Source organism: Stegostoma tigrinum, chromosome 26 (assembly GCF_030684315.1).
Source record: "Stegostoma tigrinum isolate sSteTig4 chromosome 26, sSteTig4.hap1, whole genome shotgun sequence".
In the NCBI taxonomy this organism is placed as follows: domain Eukaryota; kingdom Metazoa; phylum Chordata; class Chondrichthyes; order Orectolobiformes; family Stegostomatidae; genus Stegostoma; species Stegostoma tigrinum.
The window spans coordinates 25,719,193-25,742,009 of NC_081379.1; the positions used below are offsets into that span (position 1 = coordinate 25,719,193).

Below are 22,817 nucleotides of genomic sequence, written 5' to 3' on the forward strand. Positions count from 1 at the left end.
ATAAAAACCGACAATTTCCTAGCTACCATCAATCTGAGGAAGGGTCACTGGACCCAAAACATTAATTCTGATTTCTCTTCACTGATGCTGCCAGAACTGCTGACCTTTTCCAGCAACCTCTGTTTTAGTTCCTGATATACAACATCCGTAGTTCTTTTGGTTTTTATTTGCAGAGTGAATTCCGTCTTTAAACTGGGAAAATGCATTTTATTTCATTTTTTTCTTCCAACTGTTGCATGTCTTGTTCCAGATTTTATTGCTCCTGAAGCCAAGGTAACAATAGAAATAGAAAAAGTTACGGGTATTCCCAACCCCATCGACCCTCTTGATGAGCCACCAGAATTTCCAGTTGTTAAGAACAGTTACTTTGTGACCTATGAGTTCCTTGGAAGTCCCGAAAGTGCTGCAGAAGTAAATGAATTAAATGAACCACACAAAGAAGGAAACAAGGTGAGTGACAGACTGATGCTTCTGGAGAACCAAACATCTCTTTCAACTTAAGAAGGGTCTGAAGGATCTGAGGAGGGGTCTTGACCCGAAACATCAGCTTTCCTGCTCCTCTGATACTGCTTGGCCTGCTGTGTTCATCCCTCCCTGTACCGTGCTATCTCAGATTCTCCAGCATCTCTTCCTACTACCTCTGCATCTCTTTCAACTTTCCCTGTTATTTTCGAATTCTGGAAAAGTTGTCTAGAAGAACAGTTTGATTCCCACCCACTGTCATACTGACCGAAGGTAATAACGGTCTCACGTAAAATACTGACAACAAAGAACTGTATTAAATAAAACAGCAACAGAAAATGCTGGAGAAACTCAGCAGGTCTGGCAGCATCTGTGGTGAGAAAACAGAATTAACTTTTAAAGTCCGGTTATCCTTTTTGAAGCTTCAGCAATTTCTGCTTTTGTTTCAGATTAATGTCATTGATGGTTGTCTAGTTAGGTCTTGCAGTATGTAGGTACAGACTACTACAATATCTGAGGAGGTGTGAATGTTACTGAAAACTCTGCAATCATCAGTCAACATCCCCACTCTTGACCTTATGGTGGAAGGAAGGACATTGTTGAATCAGCTGAATATGGTTAGGTCCAGGATATTATGAGGAATTCCTGCAACAATGTAAGTGGACTGAGATAATTGGCCTGTGACAAACAGGCTCATCTTACTTTGTGCCAGGTATGACTCCACCTGGTGGAGAGATTTACCTGTGATTCCCATTGACTTCAGTTCTGTTTGGATATCTTGGTGCCACACTCAAATGACACCTTGATGCCATGGGCAGTCAATCTTGCTTCACTTCTGGAATTCAGCTCATTTGTGCATATTTCTGCCAGTTGTCTAATGGAGTCTGGAGTCGAATGACCCAGATAGCACCCAATTTGGGCATTGGTGAGCAGGTTACTCATGAATTAATGCTGCTTGCTCACAGTGAGGAGCAGGAAAGCTGATGTTTCGGGTCAAGACCCCTCCTCAGACCCTTCACTTTCTATCACTTTTCTAATAATCAAGAGTAAACTATTGGCATGGTCGTTAGCTGGGTGAGATCTATCCTGTTTTTAATAGACTGAATATGCCTGAGCAATTTTCCACATTGCTGGTAGAAGCCATTTAAAAAATCTATTTTGACAGCCTTTGTTGCAACAGGAATGTTGGCTTTGGACACCACAAGAACTCCTCACTCTTCATTAAATAGTTTCATCACAAGATCCAAATCTAATTATCTCATCCTCGTCAATTTACCTTTCACAAATGCATCAGCCCATGATTGCATCAATCGGAGTGACTACCATGCAATCTTGTGCAAAGTCCTGTTTTCACATTGATGATACCTTCCACTGTGTTGTGTGGCACTACCACCAAACAGATCCTAAAACTGAGCAGCCATGATGTGCTGCAGGCCAGCGGCAGCAGAATTGTATTCAACCACAATGCGTGACTCGCGGGCCGGTATACCTGCCATCGAGCCAGCGGATCAACACTGGTTCCATGCAGATTGCAGGAAGGCAAGTCAGGAGCAGCATTAGTCCTACCTAAAAATGAGGGGGTCAACCTGGTGAAGCTTCAGCACATGACTGCTTGCATTCCAAATATCTCAAGCTTTTGGCATTAGATGAGGCAGAGTGACCTCAAGACCAACAGATCACATCGAAGATTTCTAGTTTTGCAATATCCAGTTATGGATGATGGTGGACGATCAAACAGTTTAAAACAGAAGATGGGGGCTCCACAAATATTGTCAATTCTCAATGCTACGTGAAGCTCAATACATCGTTGCAATTGTCAAGGCCAAAGAATCTACATCTATCTACAGCCAGAAGTGCCTAGGAAATTATTTATCTTGGTCTCCTCCAGAGGTCTCCACCATCCTTGGCCAATTCAATTCACTCCATGTGATATCAAGAAGTGGCTGAAGGTACTGGATACTGAAAAGGCTATGGGTCCTGACAACTTTCTGGCAATAGAACTGAGGACTTTTGCTCCAGCCAATCCTGAAGGCAGGCTACGTACAGCATCAAGGAACCGTAGCAAAATTGAATCGTGGGGGTGAACACTCTGCTGTTTGGAGTCATGCTTGGTAAAATGGAAGATGGCTGTGGTGTTGGAAGTCAGTCATCTCAGCTTCAGGGCATCTTAAGTTCTTCAGAGTAATGCCTTGGCCCAACCATCTTCAACTACTTCATCAATGACCTCCATCATCAGGACAGAGTGGGGCTGTTCACTGATGATTCAGAGCCATTAGGGACTCCTCAGATACTATAGAAGTTTGTGCCCATACCCAGCAAGACTTTGATAACATCCAGGCTTGGTGACAAGTAATATTTGTGCCATAGAAGTGCCAAGCAACGATCAGCTCCAACAAGACAATCTAACCATTGTGCCATGAGTTTAAGTGTTATTCCCATTACTTAATACCCTGCTATCAACATCCTCGGTGCTGATCGTTGACTAGAAACTGAACTGGACTAGCCATATAAATGTTGTGACTATAAGAGCAGGTCAGAGGCTAGAAATTCTCTAGCTAGTAACTCACCTCCTAAGCCTTTCCTCCATCTACAAGGCACCAGTCAGGAGTGTGATGGAATACTCCCCACTTGCCTGGATGAGAACATGTCTAGCATACTCACGACCTGATATCCAGGAAAAAGCAGCTCAAATGAGAGACATCCTTTCCACCACAGTGAGCGCCCACACTCTCCGTTGTGGCAGAAGTATGAACAGGCCACAAGATGCACTGCAGTAATCCTTGGGCAGCAGTTTCCAAACCCACAACCTCTATCAATTAAAAGTCAAGGGCAGCAGATGCATGGTAACACCATCACGTGGCCACACGTTATCCTGACTTGGAAATATGTCACCGTCCCGTCGGTGCACCGGGATAAGAAATGCTGGAACTCCCTTCCCAGCAGCATTGTGGGTATGCCTGTGCCAAATGGACTGTAGACATTCAAGAAGCAGCTCATCTCAACCTTCTCCAGGGCAATTAGGGATGGGCAATAAACGTTGGTCCAGCCAGTGATGCCCACATCCCACGGACAGATGAAGAGAAAGGCTCCAAACTCCTTCCATCCTCCTTCAAATCTGCTATCAACACACCTCTCCCTCAAAAGAACCCTCTCATGACCGCTTTGTTCTGGCAAACAATGGTCCTATCTCCTCTCCTTTCCTGTCCCGTCCTTGAGTATGTTATCAGCTCCCATGTCTGCACACACTTTGTTTGAATTCTTCCAATAAGTTTCCTCTCCCATTTTAAAAATACTAAACCAGATCTTACCAAGGTTACCACTGGTGTTCTGTAACAAATATAAACTATCACAGCCCATCTTCCTCAATCTGCCTCCACCCTTTGATGCATTTAACTCTGACATTAGGTTCCAATTAAATATTAGGAGAAAAGGTGTCTGCTTTCTTTTCCAATCACAAACTCCATTCTCTAGCCACCCCTTAATTGCTCTCCCTAGTGAGGGTCTGAGGATAAATCATGTTTGTAATCATGTTGAATTAGCTCTCAGACAAGGAGGAATGCGATGGACACCTAAAGATGCTGAAAGATGCCCTCATAAGAACAAGATATGTTGCACAACTCATTGATTGCCAATATGAATTGCCACAACAAAAAAAATTGCAGTGACCTCCTGAAAAGACAGACACAGGACACCACCAATAGAATACCCTTCATCATCCAGTACTCCTCCAGAGCAGAGAAATTCTGCTATGTTCTTCACAGCCTTCAACATGTCATCGATGACAACGAACATCTCTCCAAGATCATCCCTACTTCTCGCCTTCAAACAACCACTAAATCTTAAACAGACCATCATTCGCAGCAAACTACCCAGCTTTCAGGACAACATTGACCTCAACACTAAAAAACTCTGCCATGGCAACCTCTGCAAGACATGTCAGATCATTGACATGGACACTACCATCAGACATGGAAACACCACCCACCACATATAGGCAATACTCACGTGACTTGACCAATGGTGTCTACTTCATATGCTGCAGGCAAGGATGCCCTGAGGCAAGATATATTCGAAAGACCGTGCAGACGCTGCAGCAACAGATGAATGGACACTGCGCATCAACCACCAGACAGGGATGTTCCTTTCCAATTGGGGAACATGTCAGCAGACAAATCGGCATTCAGCCTCCGATCTATGGGTAAGATCAACCATGGCGGCCTTTCAGATTTGCAACAACGCAGAGTTGCTGAACAGAAACCGATAGCCAATTTCAGTATCCACAAAGAAGGCCTCAACTGTGAACTTGGGTTCATGTCATGCTATGTGTAACCCCAACATACCATGCTGCGTTTGTAAAATCTTCCTTGCTATCCTGTTTTGACATTATCACCTTGATAACTTGTTATGATCGCTCTACCTTAGTTAGTTTGTCCAGTTTTGGATTACTTGTTACTTTGGTTAGACCCTCGGCATGTGACTCGAGTACCTATCGTCATTCAAGTCATTTGGTTTGTCTCCAGCATCATCTTATTTTTAATTTTTTGTAACTATCTCTCTGCCTGAATTAAGCAGATTATAGTCATCCCTTCACTTGCTGTTCAGCTGTTGACACTTTACTCACACCACCTGAACTTTTGATCACCTGCGGAGACTTGTTAATCAATCTGTTGACACTCCACTCATACCATTTGTATGATCTTTTGATTTCTCTGCCTATAAATTCTGCGCCTCCATAGCTCTTGTCACTGCACCTGACAAAGGAGCAGTGCTTTGAAAGTTTGTGATTTCAAATAAACCTGTTGGACAATAACCTGGTGTTTTGTGACTTCTGATCTTTGTCCACCCTGGTGCAACATCAAAATCTCCAAATCATGAATTAGTTCTGAATTGAGCTTCCAATTAAAAGTCTATATCACCATTAAGAATTTCTACCTTTCTAACATCTCACAACATTGATATTATCTCAGCTTGTTTGCTGCTTAAACTCTCATCTGTGCCTTTCTTTAATTCTAAACTTTTTTTATTCTAATGCATTTCTGGCTTCCTATGTTCTATTTTCTGGAAATGAAAGGTCAATCTACACTCTGTGGCCTATGTCCTAATCCCCACTCAGTCCCATCATCCATCTCTTCAGTGTTTGATGATCTGAATTGATGGGATATTTTTTAACCTGATGTGGCAATGCTTCCTGTAATCTCTCATAACATAAGAAACTTGGCACGGATACCATGGCATTGAAGAATCCAAATGACATTAATTCCAGCTCAATATTATTCACAAATTTTACATTCACAGGCACATAAATATCTGGATTAACATTAAGCAATTATGTCATATTGAGAGCTTGCTGCTCTGCTACTGTGTCATGCTTCAAGTGATCCTGGGGTTAGGTGGACCAAGAGACTGTTATACCCTCAGGTTACATGTTATGATACAATGATATCATGAGCATGTTTCCTTGACTGTGAGACAACATCGCCATCTATCTAAAGGTAAAAACTTATCCCAAACATGGTTGTATACGCACACATGGGATCTTAACCTCAAGAAATTAGGTGTAGATACATTTCCAGCCACAGTTCACTCTTTAGAGCCTACCTTTCTGATCAGACATGTTATTGTCTGGACTAATATGTCTATACAAGGCTTAGTGCCATAGTTTCTTCCATAAAATGCTCAAAGATTACTTTACAGATGCATTATGATGTTACGTTGAAGATTCTCGATTTCCCTCCTCACCTGATGCATTATGAGATTTAGATTAAACATCCACCAGTAGTCTGTCTGTAATGAGAGAGCAGTTCTATGGGCCTCTGGTACTATGGAGATTTTTAAGAAAATGCATTTGTAGAAATGAAAGTCATTGTTGTGATGGCATACCTTAGCAACCATCTAGGCAGTTAGTACCTCTAGTGTATAGGGGTCACACAGGGAGCTGAATGGATTGTACAAATCTATAATGAACCTTGTTAATAATGGGGAGAGTTTGTTTTCTACTCATTCGTGGGATGAGAGCATCACTGACTAGGGCAGCATTCATCGTCTAATTGTACAAACAGCAGTTCAGAGTCAACCACATTGGGTCCGGAGTCACATGTAGGCCAGACCAGGTAAGGGTGGCAGTTTCCTACCCAATAAGGACATTAGTGAACCAGATGCCGTCAAATAGAAATTGTTTTGTGGTCATCACTGGACTCTTACTTTGAGAATCTTATTTGAGAATCTGATTCAAACCCAGGTCCCCAGAACCAGGATCCCAGAACATTACAGGGGTCTCTGGCTTAACAGTCCAGTGATAATAACATGAGGCTGTCATTTCCCCATTTTGTATACAGAGAAGGGCACTTCCATCATTAAAATGTATCCGTCAAACATTTCTACATTTGTTTAAAACATTTGACAAAGTTTACCTAATATGTTTTATTCGCATCATCATGTCACAAATATCTGATGAAACCATTGTGAAAATGATGCAGAAAAAGGAGGTTTGTTAGCCATTTGTTAATGAAGATAGGAAAATTTTAGCCTCCAGAGTGTGAGAAACACTTGACACTCCCATAGGCTTCCACTGAATCCTAATTTACCCACAAAGGAAAATGATCTTGATTGAGATTATGGAATTAAAAGTTTTTGAATCTTTCACTCAATTACTGTTTGAATATACTTCAATAGGCAACAGCTTTCTACATTGCATTTGAAATATAAACCAGTTCAAAGATGGAAATTTATTAACTATGTATTCCTTTCAAAAGATAGGCCTAAAACAATGATGACCCGGACAGAAGACTGTGAATAATAAGTGTAATTTGTGTTTACAGTCCATCTGGATGATTAGCCTCTCCCTTTCATTTTTAAATTCATGTTAACTTTTTTGAAAACTATTTTCTGTAGGACGTGCAAAATGAAAAACCCTCCAGTGCTAAATCAAGTGAAAAAGACCCATCCTCATCGCAAACAATCCCGGAAATGTTTCTTGATAGTATGGGCATTAGCAATGCGTCCAGTGAAAATAAGGAATATTGCCATGGTAAAATAAACGTAGCTACTTCATAGAATCTAAGTTTCTGAAAGATTTAATCCATGTTTTTGTTGTCAATTTGTTTAAATATTGTGCCTTGATGTTATTTGAGGAATACTATCTTTGAAAAGCTAGAAAAAGTATGCATTGTTTGAGTCACACAAGGAGCTGAATGTTATTGGCTGCAAATCAGGCAGGACCCCTCCTGACTCCATACCCCACTGTCCCATCAACTCACCCTGCACTTCTGTAATATTCAGTGTGATGATGAATCAGCAATCCTATGTGATCACATCAAATTTTTTCCAACATCACAGTCAGCGAGCGGGTGATGAAATTAGAAGCCAACCTCAATCTTTTTTTCAAAGCAAATGACAGACAATTGAACCTTGTTAAAAGTCCAATCAAAATCCAATATTGCTCACTCCATTCTTTTGTAGACACACAGGAAAACCTCTGCACCAGTATAAGGAGACAGCACAAAGGCAGATGAAAAAGACACCTGCAAGTGGGACTGTGGCTACGCAGTGGAGTCTACTAGTGAAGCTGGCACCTTATAGATGCTGTTAGATTTTGGCTTTTAAGCTGCCTTAACAAATAAAGACAGAATGAGAGGGCAGGAGGGCCTTTAAATTATTGTTAGTCTGATTCAAAGCCTAACCCTCTCCTTCCAGATGTCCAAAACATAAATGTTTGACTTGATGCACAGTCCCTACTTTCTCAGGTCTGGTTGGCCTCTTTTCCACCCACTAGTTGGCTGTTGGATCTTCGACTTGTACTGGGATGCTGGGTACAAGTGCAAACAGGCCATTCATTTCCTGTTCCACCTCCCTCACCTTCCAGAAGTTGTAAAATCCAGGCCATTACTGTCACTTTTTGCTGCAAATCTTGTTTACAAGGAACTATGGTATAAAAAACATAGCATATAAACAGCCCACACCAACACTCAACTCCTCTCAAGTCTTTTCACACCCTCACACATTCAGTGTGGTCAGCATCTCCCTTTATTCCTTTCCTCATTACATGTTTATCTAGCTTCAGTTTCAATGTAGTAACTTTGTGATGAATTATGTGTTTAAGTTGTTAGAATTTTACTTGTACAGAAGGCCATTTGACCCATCATGTCTGTACTGGCAATGTTACAGGTTTTTTTCACAAAAGCCAAGTTACTGTTCAGCTTTTGCAGTTTCGTGTGTCTAAAATAAAGATAGTGATGGCACACAACCCATGCAACAACCAGGATCTAATTTAACACATGACGAGTAGATAAAACAGTTGTTGTTCTGGATGAACCATCTGACCTTATTTTCTTGTTGTAAAGAAAATTGATTTTTTTTGAGCTAGAAAGGGTGCCTTTGGGAAGATTACAGACACATTGGAGAGATTGCAGAAGACATTTACAGGAATATCTCCAGGAATGAGAATGGAGCTGCTTTCATTAAGAGAAGAAGAGGGGTTTAGATAGAGTAAATAGTGAGAAATTGATCCTGTTTGTAAAATGATCAAAAACCAAAGGGCACAGATTTGAAATGAATGTGAGGGTGTCGCATGGGTTGTGTGCCATCACTATCTTTATTTTATACACACGAAATGATTCTCACCTGACATTTGCTTCTTTTGTGAAAAAAAGGCTTTTGCACACAACAAGTGGTTTGAGTGTAGAATGTGCAGCCTGGAAGTGTGTTGCATCCAGGTCCAATTGAGGCATTCAAGTGTACACTGGATGTTTGTTTAAATAGACATCACATGCAAAGGTATGGCATTAATTCATGATGCTTATCTGGAGGCTGGTGCAGACACAATGGGCTGAATGGCCTCTTCTTGCAACATTATTCTTCTGTGATTCTGTGATATGATCCCCAGCTGATGGCATTCCTGAAAAAGTCAGATCCCAAAAGGAAATCTGGCTTGTCAGATCATATGCTTTGGTATACACAGTATCCAGGTATTACAAGTGTCTTATATTAGTTAGGCATTGCTTCCTTTCTCTTGGACTCTGTTTTTACTAATAAAGTCCAGAAAACTGTGGGTTTTATTAATTGCCCTTTCCAGCTGTCCTGCCACCTTCGTTCCAGTACACACCCAGGTCCTACTCCTCCAGCATTCCTTTTAGAATTGTACCCCTTGTGTTATGCTGTCTATCTATGTTCTTCTTATCAAAATGTACCACCTCATATTTCTCTGCACTGAACTTCACCTACCATATATCCGCCTACTCCAGCAAATTCTTCCTGTTCTTTTGAAGGTCTACACTTTTACCTCACAGGTTACAATGCTTCCAAGGTTCATATCATCCTAAAACTGTGAAATTGTCCCCAACATCTAGGTCATTACAAATACAAGAAAAGCAATGCTTACACCTGGAAAGCTCCATTACAAATTTTCCTCTGGCTGAAAAATAACCACTAACCATTACTCTCTGTTATCTATCCCTTAACCAATTTTATATCCATGTGGCTATTGCCCCTTTTATACGATGAGCTACACCTTTTCTCAGAAGTCTGTCGTGTTACACGATATTGAACACCCTCGAACATTGACAGCATTACCCCCATAAACCCTTGCTGTTATCCTTTCAACAAGCTTTCCAGTAAGTTAGTCAAATGCAATTTCCCCTTTAGAAAATCATGCTGGCTCTTCCTAAACAATCCAATATTCATTCCCTGTGACAGTTAACTCGATACTGGCATCATCCGGAATTCCTCTTATCCCATCTCATCAATCAATCTTATTCTATGTATTTTATTCAAAATGTCACCCATTTTTAGATTTCCAATCCTTTCTGGTCATGAGCTTTAAAACTTCACCTTGTAATGTTTCCTTCTTCATTCACCTCAAATGATGTTGATCTACTGTCAATGACTGATGCCCAACACTATTTTCTACAATTGTATTGTACAAGGCTACAGGAAACAAGGTTCTGTGGAAAGGAAAATGAGACACAATTTCTTTAAATTGATTTTTCCCTCCAGTGTTCACTCACAAGTTACCTCTAAAACCATGGGGAGATCCTATTGTATACAACTATATCAAGATTCACCTTGTGAAAGATCCATACGCCCTCAAGCAATTGCTACAAAATGGTCTGACTGTGACTGTAATAGAAGAAAAGGTTGGGATTTTTTAGATTATCAGTTTATAATAGTTATATTCACAAAACTGATACTATTTAGAACATTGTTTTACAATATATTTTGATTTCTGCAAATATAACCAAGGGCAAAAAGGCATGGTAGCTAAATGTGCAAATAGCACCATATGAAAGCATGTTGCAAAGATATACGAAGTTTGCAGGATAGAGTTAGGTTGAGTGAGTGGAGACAAATCTAACAGTTAAGAGCATAATGCAGGAAAAATCAGAAGTTATTCAACTTGGCAGGAAGAATGAAAAGAATGAAAATTCTGTTTGGTCACAACATTGCCGGGGGATGCAGCAGCATTGGTCCAATCAGAATCTACAAGCTTAGTCTGAGAATTAAGATTAATAGTTAACGTTTCCACGCCAGCAATGACCCAACCAATCACCACTCTCATCTCATACTGTACAAAATGTTCAAGTCTATTTCTTACATGCTAAGATATGTATGTTCTGATACGTGCAAGATGAAAAGCTTTAAAGCTTCAACTTCTGATCTCCTTTGGACAGTGTGCAACTGTAAGTCATTAAAATCTTGTGTTTTTTGAATAAATTCTGCACTTCCTTCTGTTTAAATATTGTGTACTTGGTTTGCATGCTCTAACACGTCAGACTGAACATTTGTTAAGTTATCATTTTATTTTGAGGATTAAAGTCTTACATGTTTTAATAGATCCTGTCATGGCCTATTGAGACAGAAGATGACAAAATTCCAGAAGCTTCCATGAAAGAGAAAGACCAAGGTCCTGCAAAGGTGGTAGTAATGAAGGCAGAAAACTATATTATGCACTGCAGAGGAAAAACTAAAGGGTGCTGTTATACCTTAGATTAGGTGTCATATCTTACAGCAGGTCATCTACTCCTTCAGCCCTTCCCATTGACATATTTTGCCAATAACTTTTCTCAATTAGAAATCCTCCAGATATTAGGTAAATATTGCTCTTTCATGCCATTGATACGGGACACAACATTTTAAGTTACTTTGAATGTACTCAAACATGTTGGTTGTCGACTCACCAGTTTCAGATCAATAGCTTTTGTACCAATCTAAAGCAGACTCATTAAATAGCGACGTACAAATGTTTCAGAGATGATGGGAACCGCAGATGCTGGAGAATCCAAGATAACAAAGTGTGGAGTTGGATGAACACAGCAGGCCAAGCAGCATCTTAGGAGCAGGAAAGCTGATGTTTCAGGCCTAGACGATGAAGAGTCTAGGCCGAAACGTCAGCTTTTGTGCTCCTAAGATGCTGCTTGGCCTGCTGTGTTCCTCCAGCTCCACACTTTGTGATCATGTACAAATGTTTTTTGTCTTTTGATGTTTGCAAATATTGATTTATCTACAATGTATTTCTTTTTCTGAGGAGGAATTAGGGAGGCAAAAGCAAAGCTAAGGATGTAAAAGACAAAGACAAAACTAAGGAAAAATCGAAGTCACCAGTTTCACTTCAAAGTGATCCACCGATTGAGAAAATACTAGGCAGTTGCCATGTAGATCTGTACTCCATTGTAACAGGAAGTCATGACTACCAGACAGTTTGTGATTTAGGAGTTCCCAAGATTGAGGAAAAACCCAAATCACCAACGCCAGAGTTAAAGGTAATATACAAATGTGGACAATTTAAATAACAGGTAGACGGGGTAGTGAAGGTGTTTGGTATGCTCACATTTATTGGCCAGTGCTTTGAGTATGGGAGTTGGGAGGTCATGATGCAAGTGTATAGGACATTGGTTATATAACTTTTGGGATACTGCGTTCACTTCTGGTCTCTCTGCTCTAGGGAAAATGCTGTGATATTTGAAAGGGTTCGGAAAAGATTTACAAAGATGTTACAAAAACAAGTTGTTGGAAAAACTCAGCAGATCTGGAAGCATCTGTGAAGAAAAAAATCAGACGTAACATTTCGGGTCAGGTGACCCTTCCTGATTTTTACTTCACAGGTGCTGCCAAACTTGCTGAGCTTTTCCAGCAACTTCTGTTTTTGTTCCTGATTTACAGCATGACAGTTCCTTCAGTTTTCACAAGGATGTTGCCAGGTTGGAGGGAGAGTCTGAATAAGCTGGGCCTAATTTCCCGGAATGTCAGAGGCTGAAGGGTGACCTTACTCATGTTTATAAAATCATGAGGGGCATGGATAGCATAAATGGCCAAGGCCTTTTCCCCATGGTAGCAGAGTCCAAAACTAGATGGCATAAATTTAAGGTGATGGGGCAAAAATTTAAAAGGAACCTAAGGAGCAACTTTTTCACGCAGAGCGTGGTGCATGTATGGAATGAGCTGCCAGAGGAAGTGGTAAAGGCTGGCACAATTACAACATTGGAAAGGCATCTGGATGGTTATATGAATAGGAATCATTTAAAGGAATATGGGCCAAATTCTGGAAAATGCGACTAGATTAATTTAGGATATCTGATCGGCACGGGTCTGCTTCAGGGCTGTAAATCTCAATGGCTCTACGAGTCTACATGAGCAAGTAAATTTTGCTGCGACTGTACACAGCCTTGGTAGGACTGACCCTGGAGTATTGCGTGCAGCTTTGGTCTCCTAACCTATGACGAGGTATACTTACCAACGGGAGTACAGCAGAGGATCACTAGACTGAATCCTGGGATTGCAAGTTTAACATATGTGCTTGTTTTCACTGGAATTTAGAAGAAAGAGTGATCTCATTGAAAATGTGTAAAATTCAGACAGAACTGGATGGACTGGATGCAAAGATATTATTTCCCCTGACTGAAGGCTCCAAAATAAGAGATCATTGTCTCAAGATATTGGGTGGGCTACTTTGAACCAAGATGAGAAGACATTTCTTTGCTCAGAAACCAGCAAACCTGTGGAATTCTCCACCACAGAACGTTGTGGAGGCAAAATCTCTGAATATATATAAGAAAAAAAAAATCAATTTCTAGAGGCTAAAAGTATCAAGAAGTGTTAGGAGACAGTGGCAGTAAAGGGTTAAGATAGCGAATCAGCCATGACCATGTTGAATGGTAGCACAGGGCCAATGGGCTGAATGGCCTACCCATGCTCCTATTTTCTATGTCCATGTTTCTTTGTTAGTCTTTGGAATTCTCTTCTGCAGCAAGCAATGGAGGTTGTGTCATTAAATTTATTCAAGACGGGGTTGGACAAATTTCTGATTGAAAAGGGAACCTGGGATTATGGGGGGCAAGCAGCGGAGTGCCATTCAGATCAGCCATGAATTTACTGAATGACAGAGCAGCTTGTCGGGCCAATGGCCTACATGTTGAATGGCCAATCCTTGCTCCTTCATGTTATGGTTTGCTATTTCAATTCCTCATTAGGAAACTAAAAAAGGAAAAGGAGATAAGCAAAAAGGAAAAGGCGATAAATCTGGGAAAGACTCAAGGACAAGTGCAAAAATGAAAACACCAAACAACAGTAAGTGCAGTAATTGTATTAGAAATTATGTGCCAACCTACTATGCTTCGCATGTTCTGAGGTTTTGTACCCAGTGTTTGATCAGTTACAATGAATCCTCACCATATTCTACATATTGCTAGTTACTAAATAACTGCAATAATTATGTTAACATCATGGATAGATGAAAATGTTGATGCCAACATTCAGAGAATTCAAAATGGACATTAGCCTTCAGCATCTGATGGAATATCTGGCACTAACTTTGACAAAGAAACGAACGAAACAATTGACAAGGCAGACACAGAGAAACCAATGAGATAGCTGTACAATTCAAAGAAGAAATTGAAGTATCCCATGACAGCAACAAAAATCAAAAAGTTGTTAATTCCCAAAAAGAAGTTGAAAAGACCCTAATAATAGTCAAAACATTATCTGACAGCATAGAATTCTTACTGGTGCACAGGAGGCATTTGAAATCTGTCTTTAGCAAAAGAAGGATCACTATTTTTCCCAAATACATTTTTCCAAATTACACATAGGAACGTAACCATACTAATTTGATGAAGTACAGATCAAGAAAGACCCTACAGATGAAAGCTATCTTATACTTTACAACCTGAACTAGTCAAACCACACAGTTATGTGTTTCAAAGCGACTCTGACATTGTCTTGGTTTGTTTGTTTATCTGGATTTCTTCCTATACACACAAAATTATTGACATAAGAAACACAAAATGATCAAGAATGGAACAAATAATTCAGTAATAACGTAGAAGTGAACCAGTTAATATGCAAAATTAATGGAAGAAGACATTTCTCTCACCCAGTGCAGCTCTTCTACCTGTAGTCTGGGGCTTGGGCTTTACTTTAATCCCAGTAGGAGCAAAACTTTGAAGACATCATGTTACTGTGAACAAATTCTAGAAGTGTGCCATAGAGGTCAATTATGGGAAGTGTCATTTTCACCGTATCTCCATGAAATTCCTAGAACACAGCACGAGAACCTGTGTCACTGATAACTAACATAGTTGGGAGGGGAGATTTTGAAGCTTGTGAAGTCAACTTGGTTCATACTAAACAACTCCTCCTCACGTTCCTCAGGTGACATGTCCGTCCTGGGCCTCCTGCACTGCCACAATGGTATTACCCGAAGGTTGCAGGAACAGCAACTCATATTCCACTTGGGAACCCTGCAGCCCAATGGTATCAATGTGGACTTCACAAGCTTCAAAATCTCCTCTCCCCCTACCACATCTCAAAACCAGCACAGCTTGTCCCCACCTCCCTAACCTGTCCTTCCTCCCACCTATTCCCTCCTCCCACCTCAAGCCCCAGCCCTATCTCCTACTGACTAACCTCATTCCACCGCCTTCACCTGTCTGTCCTCCCTGGACTGATCTATCCCCTCCTTAGCTCCCCACCTACACTCACCTTTACTGGCTCCATCCCCACCTCTTTAACTTGTCTGTCTCCTGTCCACCTATCTTCTCCTCTATCCATCTTCGATCCACCTCCCCCTCTCTCCCTATTTATTTCAGAATCCAATTCCCCTCCTCCGTTTCTGAAGAAAGGTCTTGACCCGAAACGTCAGCTTTCCTGCTTCTTTAGGCTGCTTGGCCTGCTGTGTTCATCCAGCTCCACACCTTGTTATCTTAGATCTTCCAGTATTTGCAGTTCCTACTATCTCTGAAACAACTCCAGTACAAATGTATCTTTCAACTCATTCAGACTCTTTTACAACAGTTTTACTTGTACTGATAACAGAGGCAGTTCTCACAAACTGACCAAGTCTCCCATGTACTGGAATTGTCACAAGTAGGACAAATTTGTTCCCTTAATAGTGGAACATAGTGCAGAGAATTAAAGGGATTTACATGACTGTAGAAAACCAAAGTGCAAATGGTTCTAGATTGGTGGTACTCGTGAACTGCACAAAAATCAAAATTCTTTGAAAATTCTTGTGCAGCAATATGTGTCTTTTGGTTTATCTTTCAGAGAAAGCAAAAGGAAAAAGAAACACGGATTTAAGGATTTCAGGGGAAACCACACCAAAGCATCTGTTTGTTGGGTTTAAATTACACCTGCAGAAGTGGTTGACACTAACAGATGCAGAAAACGAAATATACAAAAAGAATACTGTGTTTAATTGGTTCGATGATGCATAATGTGCAACTATTGAAATTCATTTGAAATTCACCATTAAAAACAATTATCATTGCTTTCAAGCTGCCTATTCTGTTGCTTAATTTCTTTTTTAGATTTATATTAATTTTGAGATTCAAAGTTTGTGTTTCCTGCCACTTAACCAGAATGTGGAGTTTACATTTGTGTCACATGGTCCATTTATCTTTAAAGGCAGTGGTTGGTTAGCTCAACTGGCTGAACAACCTGAGTTCCCTCTCTCTGATGAGAAAGGAGCCCACAAGTCTGGTGGGACTATAATGACTTTACCTTTAATTAAAGAGATCATGGAAGTTTCTGGAAAGAGCTATTCCAGAATGTTGAACTCTCAGGAAACCAAGGCTGTTATGCCTATTTTCCTGATGCTCTGAAATGGAGAATGCAGTCTGCAGAGGAAGATAAATAGGTTAAGTGAGTGGGCAAAAAACTTGGCAAATGGAATATAATGTGAGGTTATGCATTTTGGCAGGAAGAATATAAGAACAAAATGTTACTTAATTTGGGAAGACTGCACTGAGCAGCAGGCCAGAGGGTTTTAAAAGTCCTTGTGCATAAATCCCCACAAGCATGGCTTCAAGTTCAGTAGGTTAAAGGGAACTCAAATGAAATGATGGTCTTTATTTCAAAGGGACATTCTTTTTATTTATTCATTGTGTCGGATGTGGGTGTCACTGACTGGCCAGCATTTGTTGCCCTTGAGAAGCTGGTGGTGAGCTGCCTTCTTAAACTGCTGTAGACCTCCTGCTGTGGGTTGGCCCACAATGCCATTGAGGAAGGGAATTCCATGATTTTGAACCAGTGACAGTAGAGGCACAGTGATATATTTCCAACTCAAATAGTGTGTGATTTAGAAGGGAATGTGAAGGTGATGGTGTTTCCATATATCTGCTGGCTATGTCATTCTAGATGGAAGCGGTTGTGGGGAAGGTAGATGGGATAGAAAAAAAGCAGGAGGTCCTGCTGAAACTATATATGGCACTAGTCAGACCACACTTGAAACACTATGAACAGTTTTGGGTCCCTTTATCTAAGGAAAGATATACTGGCATTGCAGACAGTCTAGTAAAGGTTCACTGGGCTGATACTAGGTAGGAGGGATTGGCTTATGTGCAGAGGTTGATCAGGTCAGGATTGTATGCATTAGAGTGAGAGGAAACTGTACTGAAACAGGTAATATTCTTAGGTGCCCTGACAGGGTACATGCTGAGAGGTTGTTTCCTCCTTGCGGGAGAGTCTAGGGCCAGAAGCCATCATCTTAGAGTAAGGGATCACCAATTTAAGATGGAGATAGGAAAGCATTTATTTTCTTAGAGGGTAGTAAATCTATAGAATTCTTAATGATAAAAGACTGTCAAGGTTGAGTCATTAAAGTGCATTCAAGGCTGAGATAGCCAGACTTTTACTCAGTAAGGGAATCCAGGGTTACGGAAGTTAGGCAGGAAACCCATGATCCAAACCCACAACACACTAACATCTGGAAGGATAAGGGTGGCGGGATACATGGGAACACCATCACCTGCAAGTTCCCCTCCAAGCCACTCACCGTCCTGACTCGGAAATACATTACCGTTCCTTCACTGTGGCTGGGCCAAAATCCTAGAACTCTCTCCCGCTCAGCTCTGTGGGTCTACCTACAGTACACGGACTGTAGTGGTTCAAGAAGACACCTTTTCAAAAGACAACTAGAAATAGGTAATAAATGTTGGCCTGGCCAGTGACAACCACATCCCCCAAATGAAATAAAATAAAGTGCAGTTGACAATCAGATCAGCTGGGATCTCATTAGATAGTGGAGCAGACCCAATGGGCCAAATAACCTACTTCTGCTCCTACCGCTTATGGTCTTGTGCGGCGATACTGTGCCTCCCTCAACTGGAGGAATTGACCTTGAGTATAATAGATTCTAGGCCTTGTGTCCACCCCACACATCCTGGGGAGGCCTCTAGCTGTAATGTCTTCATGTAGAGATTGTTTGGCAGCCAATAGGTGTTGCAGCTGGTCTGGGCTTGCCGATGCATTTGGTCCTCCTTAATTTCAATGGACCATCACTGCGCCACAGTGACAATGACCCTGGATGTATTTAGATCCATTGCTCGTATGTCCAATGAAACTCCGTAGGGAATATATGCAAGAGGACAGGTCTTTAGTAATGGGAGCAGTTGGCATTTGCATCACTTATAAATGACATTTTAGCATTGTCTCCATACAGCCTGACAGGGAGAAATGCTTCCAACATTCCCTTGAAGCTGCATGGCTGTGTGTGTGTGTAGATGCGCACACACGGCAATTGGCGTCGACAGGTAAGTTGTGGCATTGTCCTCTGGTTCCAGAAGGTGCTGCTGCACAGTGGCCTGTGAGTCCAACACAGCCAGTAACAAAATTAGAAGGAATGCTGAATGCTTCTGCATGGAACTTTAGCATAGGAACGTTATTCCAATGAATGTAGCACAAGGCATGTTATTGTCAAGACAATAGGGGATTGTAGATGCAGTAGGATTACCAATACCATGCTCCCCCAACTCCTCAGAAAGGCAGCATTGCATACAAGAGCACAGTGGTGAATACCTACTGCTCAAAATGAGTGGAAATCAGCTCATGTCCTTCTGTAGTCTATCAGATCTTGAATTGTCTTTGTGAAGCGTAGCCTGCAGGCAAGATTTGTAAGGTCACCTGTGATTACCTCCGCTTTACTGAAGGGACAGTGGTCAAGCTGTAATGACTAATGACATGGGGAAGATTACTTGGGAGTAGGATTTGTATCCCCCACAGTTGGATACTGAATGGTTTCACCTGCAGGGGAACTATGATTACAGATGAACTGTGAAAGTGCCTCATTCATGCAATTTCTTTTTGCTCGCAAGTAGAGATTGTGGCTTGGGCAGAAAAATAAATCACTTATGCTGTGTGCTCCGAGTGTGGTCACAGCCATTTCCATTTCCGTCATGTATTTATGATACGGGTGGGTATGGGAGATAGTGCAGGTTGCACTTGGCACAGGCAGTCACAGGTTCCCCCAGTAATCCAGGAATTTGCATATTGCTTTCTTCCTTACATTCCCTGTCAAGCCCATCAACACTGAACTTCCACATGTTCCCACATGCCACTTTGAGTTACAACTTCAACTGCCAACATTACCCATGAGCCCCACCCTACAGTTTAACAGAGGAATAATGCAGCTTTATTACATTTAAAACTGGTTGGGCTCTGAAACAGAAACATGCCTTCTAAATATAAAAGGGACAGAGTTGCGAAGAGAAACTGATATAGTCAACAGATAGTGTTCTGTGTAAGTACAGTCATCCCCACAAGTACCACAAAACTAAAGTGCACGAGAGCTTTCGAAAATACAGTGTGATCGTAAGGGGAGATTTTACAAGATCTGCATCAAGGCACGCTGAAATAGTTTGTTGTGTGAGAACACCAAACACGGCAGAATTGTAAAGGAGTATAGCTCATCTTCCTGCACATAAATTAAAGGAAAGAAAAACAAGAAGCTTCTGTACAAATGTATCTGCTCCTCTGATGCTGCTGGGCCTGCTGTGTTCATCCAGCTCCACACCTTGTTGTCTTGGATTCTCCAGCATCTGCAGTTCCTATTATCTCTGATATCTTCCAACTCATTCAGTTTTCCAGTGTCACTGTTCTAAGACAATGCGGACACCCTATTATCCCTCCCCTTCCCATGCCCTGTCTCTGCTTTTCCATTTCCCTGCTTCCTCCACCTCCTACTAATTCTTTGATCTCCGAAGACTATTTAACTCTGGTTGCCTGCATTGCAGGTCCTTGTAATGCGATCCCTGAGTTAAAACAGCTGAACAGGCTGCAGGCCAAAGCACAAGTTGTGACTATGACAGAGCACTTTCCACTTGCCTGGGTACTGGGTGAGTACTGCTCCGACAACACTCAAGCTTAACAGCATTCAGGACAAGGTAGCTCACTTACCTGTAGGGTCAGCGCAACCATGAGGGCAACACTGCTGTTGCCACGAGTGCCACAATGTGGTGGGATGGGACAGCAGCCATGGTGTCATAGTACTGATGCCATGGAAAAAGACTGAGGTGTCTGAAATCTAGAAATGGTTTTGTCAACCTGCCGGGAGCTGGTCTATTCTTTGCTGCCACTCGTCCTTGATATCTTGATGAGTGCTTGCAGCCAGCTGTAGTCCATTTTAAGCTGCCTTCTTCCCTCATTGATCACCTGCAAAGCTTTTCCCTTTTACCTGCAAACCCTGAGATCGGTTTCCTACTGCCACTTGTGCTTTTCTCATTGTGCTGTTGGTTTCAATACTGTGTCAGGCCCAGCTGCTCGTAAGTGCCTCACCCTTCAGTCCAATCTGCCTTCCCTCAGGGATCACACTGGGAGCACTTCACTCCTGTGCTCCACACAATTGCTTGCAGGCTGGAAGGCACTGCTTGGAAGCGAAGTAGAAGTACAGCAGCTTAAAATGGGCAGAATGGCATTCTTACATAATGTGATATTCTAATTTTTAAAAACAGCTAGTTCAGTTGCACATGATTGTTCCATTCTCATATATGCTGTGGATAACATTATCATTTTATTAATTCAGTCATAGACAGTAATGTTAACTGAGCTATTTTTGAGTTGACTGTATGTAGAGTCTATTGCAAAATTGTGGTGATTGTGGTGTCAAGGTTATTCAATGATCAGATTTTGAAGATTTGTCTGTGGTTGAGTGACTATCTGATCTGTTAATCATGAAAAAGTTATCAGTCAACAGCATAATTCATCTTGAGTGGTGCATCTTTTCTTTTATGTTTTGTAAATTTCCTTCTTAGACCGACTGTTGTTGAGTAGAGTTAAACTGATCACTGGCTCTGAGCTGTTTGAGTTTCTTCAACATACCACAGTAATTTAAGAGCTGTGCATGTTTTTCTGCTCAGAAGTGATACGTTTTTGTTTTCTGATGGCATAGGTCAGTTCCACATAATACTGATCACTGCATTTTTAACAGCGCCCTCTGTAACTCTCTGAATTTGAGGGATTTTCTGCCTATGTCAAGCATTTCGCTGTTGGAGGGTTAGAGTTTCAATCTCTTCGGCTAAGGCATTTTTTCACATAATGCTGTTATATTCTCCCCAATATCTTCGTTAAGAAGTTGCATTGGCATGGTTGTTTTAATGGATGTACATTGTTTTTGCCTGTGTCTTTCTCTTAATTCCACATCTGAAACAGTGTTTTAGTATCAAAGGTTCTGGTTTGCAATCATCAATTTGCTGATCACCCCCAAGATCCCTGGTTCTGACACCAAACTTATTTAGGAGTGTGAAATGAAGAAGGCTGTAGGCAGGTGTTTCAGGGCAAAAAAAATCTCTGCGTTCATTAATTACAAATGCTAAGTATAATACAAGAGATAAAGGCAAATGTAATAAGAAGTGAAATTGACATGATCAACTATATAAAGGATAGTAATTAAATACACTATTAAACCAAATACAGGTTAAACACAATTAGAACTGAACAGTTTTAATCACAGAAAACTTTAATCAGACTTCCTACCTTTGGGGTTCCTGCACTGCCAGCGCCCACCTTCCCCTCCCTGCTAGCAAGGTTGGAAACTTTGGGGTCTCAGAAGTTTAAGCTCACCCGTGGGGAAAAACATGATTTTGAAGTACAGCTGACCATTCCCGCTTGCCGTAGTCAGTGCCTTGATGGAGACCTCAGATGGTATAGGCCTTCCGTCTGGGTTGAGTCCACTGCCACAGTAGGATGTGTATTGAATTTATCAGGTGAGTACTTGGTTTTCCTCACTTTTTGGTGTTTTCGAGGGCTGGGTTTCACCTCAGGATGTGCCTGAGGCCTTGTGGTGTCGGTCTGGTGCGTGGTTTTTGAAAGCTGTCGGATTTTAGGTCTGTTGCTGTTGGTTCCCTCGTATGAATCAGGCCTATGTCGATAGGTTTTGGAATTACTGTTGTGATCCCTCTTCTAGAGATAGTTGTGGGAATAGCTCTTTCAGGTAGGGTCGGGACTTGCAATTATACTAATCATGGACCTCTTTATCTTCGCACCAAATATGCGCTTGCCAGTGTGTTATTGGTGCTGTCTCTGAAGTTAGTTGGCTTCCTGATAGTTAAGAGTATGCGTAAATGGATTTTGATTGAAATTGAATGCCTGATGTCTCTGTGAATAAATATTGATTGAAGTTGAATGTTTGTTATCTGTATAGGCACCATTCAGTTTGTGTTGAGTAGCCCGAGGTGTAAAGGTTAGTTTAGGTTTGGTTGATTGTTCTCTGTCGGGGCATAATTTGGAATTCCAGGCTGAGCAATAGTCCTAGGCGGCCATCTCTGTGTCTGTGTATTTTTCCAGAGTTCAGCCCAGCTGCCACTTTTCTTTTACAAGTTTTTTTGCAAAGTCCAGGGTTTTGGTCAAGTACTTGATGGAGACTTTTGCTCAATCCTACAGATGTTAAAGATATTTTGTGGTAGTCTATCATAAGATGTTTTTGTATTTTTGTACATTAGAAGGTCAGTGAACTCTGTTGAATATCGTGAGAAAGATTGGCTTTCTGTTCCCATTCTGTGCTTTTTCCAGATTTCAGCTTCTATCATGATCTTGATTTCTCTTTGTAACATGAGATCCTCCCTTAATTATAACACATCTGAAAGAAATAAGTT

The 22,817-nt window shown here is 41.2% G+C and overlaps 1 protein-coding gene across 1 annotated transcript in view; it reads left to right on the forward strand.

The window, feature by feature from the left end:
* LOC125464309 (leucine-rich repeat-containing protein 43-like) overlaps window positions 1–16,166 on the forward strand; it is a 40,388-nt gene extending 24,222 nt beyond the window's left edge. The window contains exons 6-12 of the mRNA XM_059654839.1: window positions 251–450; window positions 7,354–7,489; window positions 10,453–10,592; window positions 11,290–11,370; window positions 11,991–12,215; window positions 13,923–14,019; window positions 15,997–16,166. Coding sequence (XP_059510822.1) covers window positions 251–450; window positions 7,354–7,489; window positions 10,453–10,592; window positions 11,290–11,370; window positions 11,991–12,215; window positions 13,923–14,019; window positions 15,997–16,166 — 1,049 coding nt within the window. The remainder of the gene's footprint in view (window positions 1–250; window positions 451–7,353; window positions 7,490–10,452; window positions 10,593–11,289; window positions 11,371–11,990; window positions 12,216–13,922; window positions 14,020–15,996) is intronic.
* Window positions 16,167–22,817: the final 6,651 nt, after the last annotated feature.